General features: G+C 42.3%; 1 protein-coding gene across 36 annotated transcripts in view; it reads left to right on the top strand.

Annotated features, from left to right (window-relative positions):
- The window catches only part of CIT (citron rho-interacting serine/threonine kinase), a 166935-nt gene that overhangs the window by 124437 nt on the left and 28335 nt on the right, over nt 1-14163 (top strand). For 28 of the 36 annotated variants that reach the window (XR_014068484.1, XR_014068485.1, XM_081539825.1 and 25 more), the window contains 5 exons: nt 1349-1402; nt 7567-7764; nt 8517-8710; nt 11642-11777; nt 13636-13740. Coding sequence is in view for 34 of the 36 variants with exons in the window: in XM_081539825.1 (XP_081395951.1) it covers nt 1349-1402; nt 7567-7764; nt 8517-8710; nt 11642-11777; nt 13636-13740 (687 nt within the window). In the remaining 2 variants the exon portion in view is untranslated. The remainder of the gene's footprint in view (nt 1-1348; nt 1403-7566; nt 7765-8516; nt 8711-11641; nt 11778-13635; nt 13741-14163) is intronic. The other 8 variants (XM_081539829.1, XM_081539819.1, XM_081539817.1 and 5 more) reach the window with 1 other exon arrangement.

The following is a 14163-nucleotide window of genomic DNA, read 5'->3' as shown; positions in this document are numbered from 1 at the left end:
GTGGTGAATTTTACAATTGATAACAACTTGTACTTGATGAATTATGTTCATAATAATAAAACTAGTTTCCAACAACAGTACTTACCCTTACTGTCCAAGGTGCATGCTGATGTTTTCTAATCTATCCTGTTTATTCCATTTCATTGGATAAAACAAAACAAAAAACTCCATCTTGACGTCCTTGTTCTCATGTCACAACTTGAAGTATAAAAAACTGCTCTAGCCACTCAGTCCTTTTTTATTCCCCATATGCACCCAATCCTTTCTTGCCTTAGGGTTTTTGCAGATGCTCTTCCCTCTGCTCTTTTATGTTCTTTGCATGGCTGGCCCCTCATTGTCCTGCAGGTTTCAGTTTAAATGTCACCTCTTCAGAGAAGCCCTCCTTGACTACCCCATCTAAGTAAGTCCCCCCCCCTTATTATTTTTTTTCCTTAGGCCCCGTTTGTTTCCTTCATAGCACTTGCCACTGTTTGTAATCATGTGCTTATTTATTTTCTGTCTGCCCACACCAGAATGAAGGTTGGGCCATATGAGCTGTATCTTGCTACAGTGTCTGCCATGTTGTATGTACTCGAAAAATCCTTGTCAGATGAATGAATCCTACTGGTTTAGAGTACCTTGACCTTGGTGAAAGCCTGTATATTTACTTCAAGGTCTATATAGGATCTCTGAATCTCCACAGCTTTGGATTTAATTTTTTTTTAAAGTCCCTACTTTGTCCTGGCTATTGTCCTGTATTTATCTATGTGTGTGTGTTCTTTCTTGTAAAAAGGCTTGGGGCAGGGGGCAGGCAGCCAACTGGAGGAAAGAGGGAAAGGTTAAGAAAGGGGAGTAAGACAAATAAAGGAGAATAAAACTTCCTCCTGTGTTCTTTTCCTTTCTTCTGCTAGTCCCTAGTTTTAATCTGAATGTTATATGTATTTGTACAGGGTATGAGTGAAGTGAAGTGAAAGTCCCTCAGTCATGTCTGACCCTTTGTAACCCCATGGACTATACAGTCCATGGAATTCTCCAGGCCAGAATACTGGAGTGGGTAGCTTTCCCTTCTCCAGGAGATCTTCCCAACCCAGGGATCGAACTCAAGTGTCCTACATTACAAGTGGATTATTTACCAGCTGAGACACAAGGGAAGCCCATGTGTGGTCTAAATAGTTAATTGTTATCAATAGACATTGTGTATTTCTGTAGCTTCTCATGTTGGGCTTGACTTGATTAATTCTTTGGAAAAAAAGGTAGTGGGGCAGCTGCAACAGGGTTCTTGGCTTGTGATTTTCTTTATTTGACCCATAGCATGTAGAATTTGTATTCCACCCTATGAAAAATTTATAATCAACTTCTTACCTTTTAGGCACATAGAGATGAAATCCAGCGCAAATTTGATGCCCTTCGTAACAGCTGTACTGTGAGTATTAACCAAAGATGATGAAAATAACATGGAACTAAAACTGAGAAGGAAAGGGGGAACGTCTCTTTCTAATATCGGTGGCTGATTTTTGATATAAATTTTCAGCTTGAAGCAGTCGATGTAGTGAAACTGATGTGGAAGTTTCTAAGCCTCAGAAAACCTTAAGTTTCTTGGGTTCCTGCCAGTTTTAAAAGTTTAAACCATCCTTCATGTTTGGAGAAGGCTTGTTGGAATGGTCAAAATAATTCTCCCTGCAGAACCACTAATAGGGTCTCAGTAGCTGCAACAAAAGGGAGCTCCCCTTCCTTCTCCAATCTAGACGTTACTGTCTGAAGTGGGCCTGAGATGGTAGGGGCAGTTAGATGTGTCAGGCTTCTCCAGCCTGCTGCCTCTTCAGAGAGGGAAGACCAACAAGTTCTTCTCCTGGAGAATCTAGAAATGTTAGCTTTTTAACAGGCAGAATCTGGCTTCCTAACATGCAAATGCAGAATTTAGGACTCTTTGGGAGATGTTATTTATATTGAGAGAAGTCAATCCAGGAGCAGATAAGCATCATTCATAGGTTATGTAATAGGGTAAAATGTCTATTTTTGATCAGAGTGAAGGACTAAAATAGGCCCCTTTCAGAAGGTAGGGATGGTGTCCTTTATTCATGGTTCTACCTCCTTTCTTTGGTCCTTTCATCGCTTTGTTCCCTCTTGAGTTCTCAGTGAGGTGGTCTCTATTTGTATTATTTGCATCTGTGAATTTCCAGAAACACCTTTCTACATCCTATATACATATTTTATTTTCTGGTAATAAATTCCTTCTTTTCTCTTTACTTACTATAAATGAGACATTAAGTCTTGATGGTATATGCCCCCTGTGTCCCATCTCCCTTCATTTAGCTGTAGAATGCATACAGGAAAGTGCATGAAGTGCAACTTATCTTAAGTGTACAGCTCAATTGATTTGTATGTGAAGAGACAACTTGTGTAACCACAACAAAGACCAAGATACAGAATGTTTCAGCTCCCGGAAGGCTCCTCTTGTCCTCTTCCCATAAGTGTGCTTTGCCCAAAGGATAACGAGTAGTCTGATCTTTGATACTACACATTAGTTTTACCTGTTCTTGAATTTCATATGAATGGGACCATTAGAGGATCTGGTCTTTGTGTTTAGCCTTTTTGTTACTTAAATTGTCTGTGAGGTTCATCCATGTTGCACTGTCAAGATTTTGTTCTTTTTTATTATGGTGTCATGTTTCTATTGTATGTTTAGATCCGAAGTTTGTTTATTCGTTCTCCTGTTGATGGGTGTTGGGGTTGCTTCTGGTAGGAACAGAGCTATTAGGAAGCGCTCTTGTACAGGTCCTTTGGTGCTTACAAGCCTTTGTTTCTGATGAACATATATATATATACCCAGGAGTGGAAGAGCTAGGTCATGGGACATGCCTCCGCTTAACTCTGGTAGGTGCCTGACAGGTATTTAGGTCTGTATTCCCTGATGCCAGTGGCCACATGTGGGGTGAGCCTGCCTTAGGGATATCTGTTGATTTCCTCCATTCTCACCTCCCTTCCTCGAGAAATTGACACATTCTGTTCCTGTACTCTTTTGCTTTACTTTTAAAGTTTCTTAATTGTCTTGGTTTCTTCTTTTACATGAGAGTTATTTGCTTATATACATACATGCTCATAAATGATCACTGAATAAGATATAGATGATATAACACTGTGATTTTTTTTTTTTTTTTGCATTACTGTTTTTTCCTAAAATAGTCTTGGATGCATTTTAAATGTGTACATCAGTAATCTGTTCCATTCATCTGGAGTTTTCTTCTTTTTTAGTCTTTTTTTAAAAATCATTTATTTATTTACTTTAAAACAGCTTTATTGAGGGATAATTGGAGTACAATAACCTAATGAGATTTCAAATGTGTGTGTATCTTTAAAACTAGCAAAACAATCAAAATAACAACTGTAGTCATCACCCTCAAGAGTTTCCTGTGCACTTTTGTTATCCACCCTTCCCCACCCCATTTTTAAAATCAAAAATCTAGTTTTAATAGGATATGTCAATATATAGAATGAAATTGGTTACTTTCTTAACTTATGAAATTGGTTACTTTCTTAACTTACATAACTTTTGTACTCTCTTTATCCCTCAAATTTGCTTTTCCTGGAACAATGACTTCTAATCCTTCGTTTACTTACCCTTGGCTTTCTGAAGCCTTTGGGGATCTACCCCAGTGGGCGGGGGAACCCAAGAGAGTGATTTCCACCCACCTTTCAGCTAGGCCAGCTGGGTGGCTTGAGGGTCCAAACTACATGCTCTGGAGTCAGATAGACTAGTTGAGATTCTAAACTGGCCTCTCAGTAACCTGTGTGATATTATACACTGGAGCCTCCATTTCTTTGTCCATAAAATGGGGGTGACATTATATGTCCTCAATTCCATTGCACCATTGATTGTAGGGTGCACAGTTCATTTAACTACTGCTCTTTGGGAACTGGGTGAGGGAAGAGAGACAGCTGTTTAGTTCCTATATACATTCAGATTTCCGGAACAGTAAAACCTAGGAAACAATGAGTCACAGAATCAGAAACTTGGTAATAATACCTACCTCATGGAGGTTCCTGCAAAAGTTAGATGATGCATCAGCATTTGTACAGGGCCTGGTCCATAGAATGTGCTAATCAGTGATAACTATTATTATTTGCTCATACTAGGTGTAGAACAGAATCTTGTTTAGAAAACAGCTCTGCTCCTTGAAAAAAAGGTTGAAAACCATCACTTTAGAACAATACTTGGCAGCACTAGTGGATCTCAGTTATCCTTCTGCAAGTTCAAAGGCTGCTTTGCAGACACTTCAGAAGAGCACACAGATGCTCCTTTCTCGGTGGTGCTGTCCAAGACTGTCTCTGCTGGGAAATGTCATCTTCATTATCGGTGGAAACTCCTATAATAGCTCGATCAATAGGAGCTCCCAGTTAGCAGCTTTTAAAAAGCTCATGAGCAGTTAAGATTTTTCAGGCTCAGGCCATTTCTATATTTTGAAGAGATTTAAAAAAAGAATTTGATTCAATCTGGCACCTAAAGCCCTACCTAAGTCTGTTTTGGAGAGGAGTTGGTGGGCAAACATATGACACGGTTTTAATTATGAATCAATCTGTCAGCTATAAGATTAAAAATAAATAATATGCAAATAGCCGCCCTCAAGAAGGAATGAGGCATTAAAATAGGACATCAGCCCTGTGTCTTTTCAGCCTGATGTTCATTGTCTGGCTGCTGTCTTCACCCCTGGTGTGTTCTTGGACATTTACCCGGTAACATTCTCTCTGCTGGTCGCCCAGCAGAGATGTGAAAGGTAACCTATATATTGCAGAACCACGAGGTTTGCTTGAAAAGCAACAGATAATCCCAAATAGAGACCTTAAAACAATTTTTCTTTTTTGGGTACTGAGAGTAGATACATTTTTTGTATTCCTGTTTTCTGTAAGAATTTTACCCAGATCTCTTATCTGTACAAACAGCATATCAGAAAGCTCTGCTGGCCCCTACATTATGGAGCTATCTCCCTCATCTTTTTTTACCACTGAGACGGAATCAGCTGTGTAGTTTATCTTTCCTGCCTTGTATCCTTGGGGTTGAAAAGTTAACAGTCTCCTGATACAGGACGCAGATCATTTGCCCTTGGTGTAGAGAGAATATACCCACAAGGTAGATCTAAGAATTCTCCTTGCCTATATAACCTGGTTCAGAATTGCAGATTGCCTATTATTATCCTTCCCCCCCCCCCCCAAATCATAGAGATCATTAATTTACTGCCTGTGTCTCAGATCAGCTCAATATCTATGTGCGGGAGTACGTCTAACCCTTAATACCACCACCTGGGCAACTCCAGCAGCTACGGCCAAGGCAGAAAGAATACGTATAAAGTCTGGATCAGTTAACGCACTCTAACGAGTTCTTGAATGCTTCCTGCAAACACATGATCCTCTTTTTGTCAAATAGGCAGTACAGATAATGACAAAATACAAAGCCAGCCACCACAAACTGTAACTAGAAATCAGAAACAGGAGACCCCTTGAAATGGGATGACGACAAGGAAATACAAGGCCCCTTCCTACTCTGTGGGCCCATTCCACTTGAAGTGAGAGTATTAATCTTGGCACCTCCCTGACTTTTTTTGAGTGTTTTTTTCTTTAGCACTTTATAATCTAATTTGGGGAGGAGAATAGGTGGCAGAAATGGGCATTTAATAAATGGCTTTTTTTTTTTTAATGAGTCAAAGAAAGCAAATAGGTGCCTAAAGGCTTAAATATGTCTTTGAATGGCAAATTATTTTGGCAGCATATGTATTCTTATATGGGTAGATTTTCTGTAGTCTGTTTGCTCCCCCTGGGCCACCACTGATGCCTCACTAACACCTTGGTCACTCATTTTTCTCTCTTGTATTTCACATGATACGTTAAGGGAGAATATCATACAATAAAAATCCAAAATGTTAAAACCAGAGAAACAGAGAAGGTTGTCTATATAGTATTTACCTCCTCATCATAGGTGGAGAAACCAACGCAACCAAGCTCAAGATGGGTTATCTGGGACTTCTAAGCAGTTTGCCTCATCAGTCTTGTTATTTTCCCTTTCCCTGGGGCAGAGGTAAAAGGAAGCACAGTGCAGACATTTGGAGTCTAGGAGAAAAACCATCTTAAGGAATGGATTTACTGTGTATAGGAAGGAGACCTGTTAAACTATTAGGCACCATTTATTCATTGTTTCTGCTTTAGGGAGATTTAACCATGTTACTCAAAGGGTGGTACAAGCATTCTTGTGAAGCACAGTGCCTGCTTGGAGTGACAGACTTGCAGTTTTTTCCTATTTTTTTCTCATCCTGATAAAGAAGGAGGTTTAGCCAAGAACTGGACCGGATAACCCCTATTCCCCTTTTTGTAGCTGATAGTGTTACTCAAGCCAGTACAGTAGGAATTAACAAGGCTTTTGCTATTAAAGTAGAAATTACTAGACCACTTACTGCATTAAAAGCTCATCAGCTCAGTGAACAAAATGAAAAGCTGTGTTTTCTGAACCACACTGAACAATTCTACCTAATTGACATTCTTTGATTATATGTGCCTGGGAAGATTTTTTTTTTAATTGATAATCAAAGGGGGTTAAGACAGGGAGTTAGTCACGAAAACAGTGGCAACGTTTCAGAAGCTGAATCTGCTTTAGGTTTGAAAATGGGAAACAATTAACTGTAGGCCCAGAGGCATTTCCTTTTAATTTACTCCTTTCTGTTATATAAAATTTAATTTACTGCCTGTGTGCCTCATTCCAACTATTATTAGAAAATTGCCCTTAAATTTCGAAAATATTATATGTAAAAGCTCTTTGCAAGTGCTGGTACTAAACTTCAGCAAAGAGAATAGGAAAGCTAAATGTGCTGAAATTGAAGTCATTCCACCATTGAGCAGGGAAATAATTTAGCAAAATCAGGTTAAATCTCTTTCAGTAAAATGACAATTTCATATGCGTGCTTTCCCATTTTCTGATAGCCAGCTGTATAAGAAGAACCATTTAAAGTTATGCCATCCATACGGTATTATATTTTCAGGATTATTCTGAATGTCCCTTAAGTTTTCCTTTTTTTCTTTTGTTGCATGAAATTAAATTTATTACCTGAGATATTATTAAAATAACTCTAAGTGTCCTTCACTCAGTCTTCCTTGATAAGAACTTTATTTTGCTTTCTAAGACCATATCCCATGATAATGTTCTGTCGATGATGTCATGGGCATTTCAGCTTAATTAGCTGATTGTGATACTAGTCTCTACTATTTCTCTTTCCTCAGTTTGCATCCTCCACATTCTATTATGAACTTGATCTCATTTAAAGCTGCCCCTTCCATATGGCAGTCGCTTTTGATTGATTTGTTCTTGCCATGTTTTCCTGATGAATCCTGAGTCAGAAGGAATCCGAGACATTTCTTGTTCTCCCACAGCGTATGTGGGTTTGGGCGATAAGGAGGCGGGTGTGGCAGCTGGAGGCTGGCTCTCGGGGGCTGGACGGGCAAATGCTGGTCGTCATTACCACGTAGGTTCGAGTATGGATGACTTTAGAAGCAATTTCTCATTTCCAACCAACTAGCTCCATGTGTAACCGGATATTTTCCTTTTAGGTGATCACAGACTTGGAGGAGCAGCTAAACCAGCTGACAGAGGACAACGCCGAGCTCAACAACCAAAACTTCTATTTGTCTAAACAACTCGATGAGGCCTCTGGTGCCAACGACGAGATTGTGCAGCTGCGAAGTGAAGTGGACCATCTCCGCCGCGAGATCACCGAGAGGGAGATGCAGCTCACTAGCCAGAAGCAAGTAAGGACCATGAATAGTGGCGGAGACCTTGGGAAACCTGGAGCCCCTTTAGATTCTGGAGCGAGTGCCAGTTACATCTCTCCCAAGTGTTCTCAGACTGAGCCTGTCAGTGAAAGTAATCATGTCAGTGCTTTGGAGGTTTGCGATTTTAAAAAACAGCTTTTAGAAGTGTGTAGTTTGGGTTTTTTTGTTTCAATTTTTTCGCTACCCCATATGGTTTGCAAGATCTTAGTTCCCTGACCAGGGATCAAACTTGTGCCTCCTGCAGTGGAATCGCAGTCTTAACCACTGGACCATCAGGGAAGTCCCATGTATAGTTGTTCTTAATTTTGGTTTAAAATCATTAAAAATAGAATAGAATGCTTTTGTGAGCCACTTTATTTTTTAAAAACTTTTTTTGGCCGAGCTGTGAGGCTTGTGGAATCTTCGTTCCTCACCTAGGGATTGAACCTGGGCTTTCATCAGGGAGAGCTGGGAGTCCTAACCACTGGATTGCCAGGGAATTCCCAAGCTACTTTATTGTTAAGCATGGTCTCTTTTCCCTGGCCCTTCTCTGAGTTCTTTCTGTAAGATCTCGGTAGAAATGGCCCTTCATCTGTTCTTGTCTAATCCCCTTGATCTGTAGGAGAAAAAGATAGTGTCTTTCAGACTGTAGTTAGAAGCTCATGCTTTTCCGACACTGATCTGACAAAAGTACCACCCGGAAAATCCTCATTTGCTATGAGGCACAACTCAGTGGTGCCGATTTGCAGACGATGGAGGCGCTGAAGACCACCTGCACGATGCTGGAGGAGCAGGTCATGGACCTGGAGGCCCTGAACGATGAGCTGCTGGAGAAAGAGCGGCAGTGGGAGGCCTGGAGGAGTGTCCTTGGTGACGAGAAGTCCCAGTTTGAGTGTCGGGTTCGAGAGCTGCAGAGGATGCTGGACACCGAGAAGCAGAGCAGGTGGGACTTCCTGTGGGTAGAGAGCCAGTGGCAGGATCACCCTGAGAGCTCCCGGCAAGTGCCTCTGATCAGCCAGGACCGGGCAAGTGCTGGGACGTAAGACTTAGGTGTTAAAGCTGGGAGACTCAGGCCAACCAGGATCGGTCAGTCATCCTCGAGGTAGATACGGACGGTGCCAGTGGCAGGAGATGATGACCAGTCAGCCAGTACAGAGCCCTAGGAGTCAGCAGGGCAAAATGTCTCAGTGCTTCCTTTGTAGAAACTCTTTCCTCAGATTTTGTGTCATTGTGACTGTGTAGCGAGACTGTCACTCTCCTTTTTTTTTTTTTTTTTTGAGTATTTATTTGGCTGCACCAGGTCTTGATTGTGGCATGTGGGATCTATTAATAGTTCCCTGACCAAGCATCGAACCTGGACTCCCTGCATTGGGAGCACAGAGTCTTAGCCCCTGGACCTCCAGGGAAGTCATAAGACTGTCACTGTTTTGATCCTGGTCATGTGTGATGCAAGTCAACCCTCTACACCAGCTTTGGCACTATTGACAGTTGGGGCCGGACAGTCCTTCGTGGTGGGGGCCTGTCCTGTGCATGGTAAGGCGCTGAGCAGCTTCCCTGGACCTGCCCCACTAAATCCCAGTAGCTGCTTCCTCTTCAAGCTGTGACCACCAGAAATGTCTCCAGACATTGCCCAGTGTCCCCTGCGGGGGCAGCTGCCCCCAGTTGAGAACAACTGCTCTACAAGAATAGTTTACAATTTTTTATTTTTTCTTCCTTTCCTGGTAGGCGATTGTAATCCTGAGTCCAGGTAGTATCTTTCCTCTACTTCCCCAGTTCTCCCAGCGTAGGATTCCCTCCTGCCAGGGTCACAGGTTTGCAGGTTATGCACTGCATACTGATGGGAATAGACTTGAAGATCTACCGGGACATTTTACCAGCTCATGGTGGGAAAGTGTTCATTCTAACAAAACCAGTATATTATGACAATTTACCAACAGGTAGAAGTGCACGGTCTTAAAGAACACACGCCTTGCCCAGTGTGCAGAGAGGTACCCTGTGGGTACCACCTGGTATCCACCTGTGGCTTCATGTCTGCCCAACAGAATCCTGTTCATCCTCCATAACCTCACTAATATCACCTTCCCCTGAAACTTACTGTCCTGTAATACTCTGAACTCCTTGAGCAAGGTACCTATTCGTGGAAGTATTTATCATTTATCTGGACTCTGTCAGACTCATTTCAGTATTTCCCACATTTGGTGGACCATAGTAGACTCACGGCTGTCTTGGATGTATAATTTGTGCTAAATCAACTACACTAAGAAAGACTGGAAGCAAAGGGAACCCATAAATTTCAAGAGAAACTGGTAGAAATATTCTCCTGTTGGACATCTTCCCTTTCAGAGTATTTGCTAATGTGAGAGGGCTGCTGGTTTAAGACTTCCTGTTACTGTTTCCTCCCGAACTCTTGGGCTCCTGTGTCCTCACCATATGTTCTGGCTCCTCTCACACACACCCCTCCCTCCCACTCGCAAGTCCAGCTCCTAGCCCAGCTGTTTCTAGGGTCATTTGTAGACAGTTTCGGGGGCAGAGTCTGACCATAGCATCAAGAATGCACAACCATGCGTGAAGGTGTTCTCTGGAGGCACTAGTGGTAAAGAACCCACTTGCCAATGCAGGTGACATAAGAGACTTGGGTTCCATTCCTGGGTGGGGAAGATCCCATGGAGGAGGGCATGGCAACTCACTCCAGTATTCTTGCTTGGAGAATCCCATGGACAGAGGAGCCTGGTGAGCTACACTCCATAAGGTCTCAGAGTCGGACATGACTGAAACAACGTAGCACACACATAGGGAGATCCTTCATATATTTCTTTCAGGAGCAATTGTGAAAGATCTTGGCTCTCTTCCCCTCCCCACCCCCCCACTTTTTTTTTCTTTCCTCTGTTTTGCTGTTATGTGGGATCTGAGATGAGTAAAATATTTCTTATTTAAAAAAAAATATTTATTTATATATTTGGCTGTGCCTGTTGTTAGTTCTGGCACGTGGGATCTAGTTCCCTGACCAGGGATTGAACTTGGCCCCCTGCACTGGAAGCGAGAATTCTTAGCCTCTGGACCACCAGGGAAGTCCCTAAAATATAATTCTTAATTCTTGTCTTCTAGAGGCTAAGAGTCTAGTGCAGGTGATAAACTATGCGTTGAACTATTTATCACCTAAAATAGAGAGTGGGTTGTGCCAGGCCAGTGGTACATTTGTGTTTTGGGTCCAGAGCTAGAAGACGTTACTTCTGAGAGGAAGACTGGGAAGGGCTTTGTGGAGGACATGGTCTTCGAGTTTACCCTTGGGGTCTGAGTAAGACTTGGGTTTGTCGGGTCGAGAAGGAGAGCTGCTAGTGGAGGAGCCTGTATGAGTCCAGGTGTGGAAGACCTGAGTTGGGGAGGGGAAGTGATGTTCCCAGTGTGCTTCCGTTTTTTCTCTTACCTTATTTACAGGCACACCCAGCAGATTCAAGGTTCAGTTTCCAGAATACTTCACCTCTTGCTTTAAGGAAAGGTGGTGTTTGCTCAAATGGGGCCCCACATGGTCCTCTGCACTGTGCTCCTTCCGTGGGACCTCATTCCTTCCTGCTCCTGCAGGAGGGTGTAACTGTCTTGCCATTTTCAGCCCAGTTGCATTTGGAAAAATGCCTTGTCCCCTTCAGCCCTTCCAAGTGAATTTATATTCACAGAAACCTTACCTGCTAAGAGTATTTTTACCCAGGGCCTAAAGTGGGTCACATCCTCACTCCATATAATTCGGAACAAGGGATCAGGCTGGGCTCTCTCCAGCCCGCAGCCTGTATGGTTGCTTATCCGGGTCCAAGCTGGGCCAGCTTCCTTCCTGCAGGGTGGCAGTGACGGGGTTTCTGAACGTGCCTGTATCTCCCCGCAGGGCGAGGGCCGACCAGCGGATCACTGAGTCGCGCCAGGTGGTCGAGCTAGCAGTAAAGGAGCACAAGGCCGAGATCCTGGCCTTGCAGCAGGCTCTCAAGGAGCAGAAGCTGAAGGCTGAGAGCCTCTCCGACAAGGTCAGCCCCCGCCCCTCCTTCCTTCTAGATACACACATGCACTTCCTTCTTTCAGCAGGTATTCACATGCGCTCGATCCATGGTCGGCGTGTTTCATAAACCAAGTCGCACTGTTGTGCTTCCCTGAGGGACACCCTTGGTTGGCAGTAGTGGGGGTGGTGGGTACTTGGGGTATCAGAGTTGGTCAGTGACTTCCTAACATCTGCCCATCAGGGACCCTGAGGTCCAGATTTTGACCTGGGTGCACAGCTCTCTTCTTTTCTGGCATTTGATTTTGGAAAGCCTTCATGGATCTAATGTTGAGCATCCTTGGGAAGTGCAGGGTGGCGAGGACTCCTGCTCATTCCATTGCTGCAATGACAGGAAGCCTCAGCGTCTCTGGGTTCTAAGTCCAAGGACACAGCAGGATCTGAGGACAGTGCAGGTCCTCATAGTCTACTTTGGAAATACACACGTCTTATCCATGAAGCACTCTATATTTACAAAGTGACATACTGGTGTTTGAAAATAGTCTTAAAAGAGTTTTAGAATAGGTGCTTCTGTGTTAAGAAGAGTGAAGGTCAGAGAAATTTCATATATACACACAGACTCATACATACACACTGTTTTGTGTGTGTGCACGCCCACACACAAATACACACACATAATCTGACCTCTGAATTTTGGGTAACTGTAATTTCCTGATTATAGAAGTGATTATTTGGGGTCATTGTGGAAGATTCAGAAACCACAGAAAAGTAAAGAAAAAATAACTGGTAATCTGTCACCACTGTTATGTTGGTGAATTTATATTCATTTATTTATATTGATAAATTTAGGTTCTTACTATATAAACAGGATTACATCATTTTTTAAAAAATCACATAAATAGGGGCTTTTCCTGAATTAGTGAATACTTTTTTAACATGTAGTTCTAGAAACATCAATTACACAGAGACACCCATTTTAATCATTCTGCTTGTGTTAGAAATTTGAACTTCTTCCAGTTTGTTTTTTTTTTTGCTGTCATAAATAACATTTGTGATGAACATAAATCTTTCTGGGCATCCATGATTATTTTCTTACCGGAATTTCATAGAAATGACCAGATTCAAGCTAGAGCTTGCTACTCAGGAATATTCCTGAGTTCCCTGATATTGGCTTACTAATTTTTTAACCCTGAGGAAAGTAAATATGTTATTTAACCATGAAAAAAGTAAATGTATTAGAGATAAATGAGCTTTTTGGTGTTTAGCTTGAAGGACATTTTTTTCTACCTGACTGTTCCTAAAGTATTCTATAGCAAAGTCCTACCCATCCTTTAAGACTCCAGACTTTCTGACCCCATCTTCTCTCAGTGACAGGCCATTCAGGATGAATTTCTCTCCTCCATACCTCTTATCAAAATCATCACCTGACAGAGTAGTCACTATTTGTGTACACGTCTACTTAAGGGCCACCCTCCGCCTTTGTGACTTGATACAAGATCCTTGAGGCAGCTTGTCTGCCCTTTCATCCCAGAGTCCCTGATATTATCCCATGCAAGTAAACAAGCATTTGGAATATGATGGTTTAATTCAGCCAAAGCCTGTCAGATAAATAAATTCTGGAGAAGTCATCTTCCTAAAACTTGTCACAGCTAGCTAGCTACACGTATGACCTATCCTTTAGAAATAATATCTTCTCCTAACAGAATAACCTACATAAGGCTTATTTCTGACATGGATGTTTGTGATATACTTTTAAAAACCAGTGTTTATGTTCTGACCCTTAGAACTTGATTTTTCTTTGGCTGTGAAGGTTTGTGGATATTGGCAAAAGTCTTTAGCATATACCGTTCCTAAATGTGGTATCACGGCCAATTTTTCCAAATGTCCAGCTCAATGACCTGGAGAAGAAGCACGCCATGCTTGAAATGAATGCCCGAAGTTTACAACAGAAGCTGGAGACGGAACGAGAGCTCAAACAAAGGCTTCTGGAAGAGGTGGGTGTAAGATGGCTGGTAAATAGAGCCGGGTGGACTCTCAGAAGTGAACACTTGTCCTCAGGTGGGCAGGTCCAAATTAAGAAATTCAGATTTCAAGGTTGAAATTCTCAAGGAAGAATAAGATGGTCACTCGGTACTTTGTGGAAGGTGTTTAACACGTTAAAAGAACATGTCAAGAAGCCCTGGGGGCCTCTTTGTCATTGTGTCCTCCCAAATAGTGCTTAATGGAGTGTCAAGCACATAGTGAGTATGTGCTAACTGGAAGTTTATTAAGTATGAGGGCGAATAGAATTGAGTTAAATTGTTCTTTAGCGTTATTATCCAATTATTATTAAGTTTGCAGCCTGATTAGCTTCGTGCACGGGACAGAGCCCTGATCAGGTAATGTTGAATGCCAAATCGCATGAAAACTTTTGAACA

Source organism: Giraffa tippelskirchi, chromosome 11 (assembly GCF_054371585.1).
Source record: "Giraffa tippelskirchi isolate mGirTip1 chromosome 11, T2T-mGirTip1v1.2.pri, whole genome shotgun sequence".
NCBI classification, from domain to species: domain Eukaryota; kingdom Metazoa; phylum Chordata; class Mammalia; order Artiodactyla; family Giraffidae; genus Giraffa; species Giraffa tippelskirchi.
The sequence above is the reverse complement of the archived record's forward strand: the minus strand, read 5'-3'. Positions and strand labels throughout refer to the sequence as shown.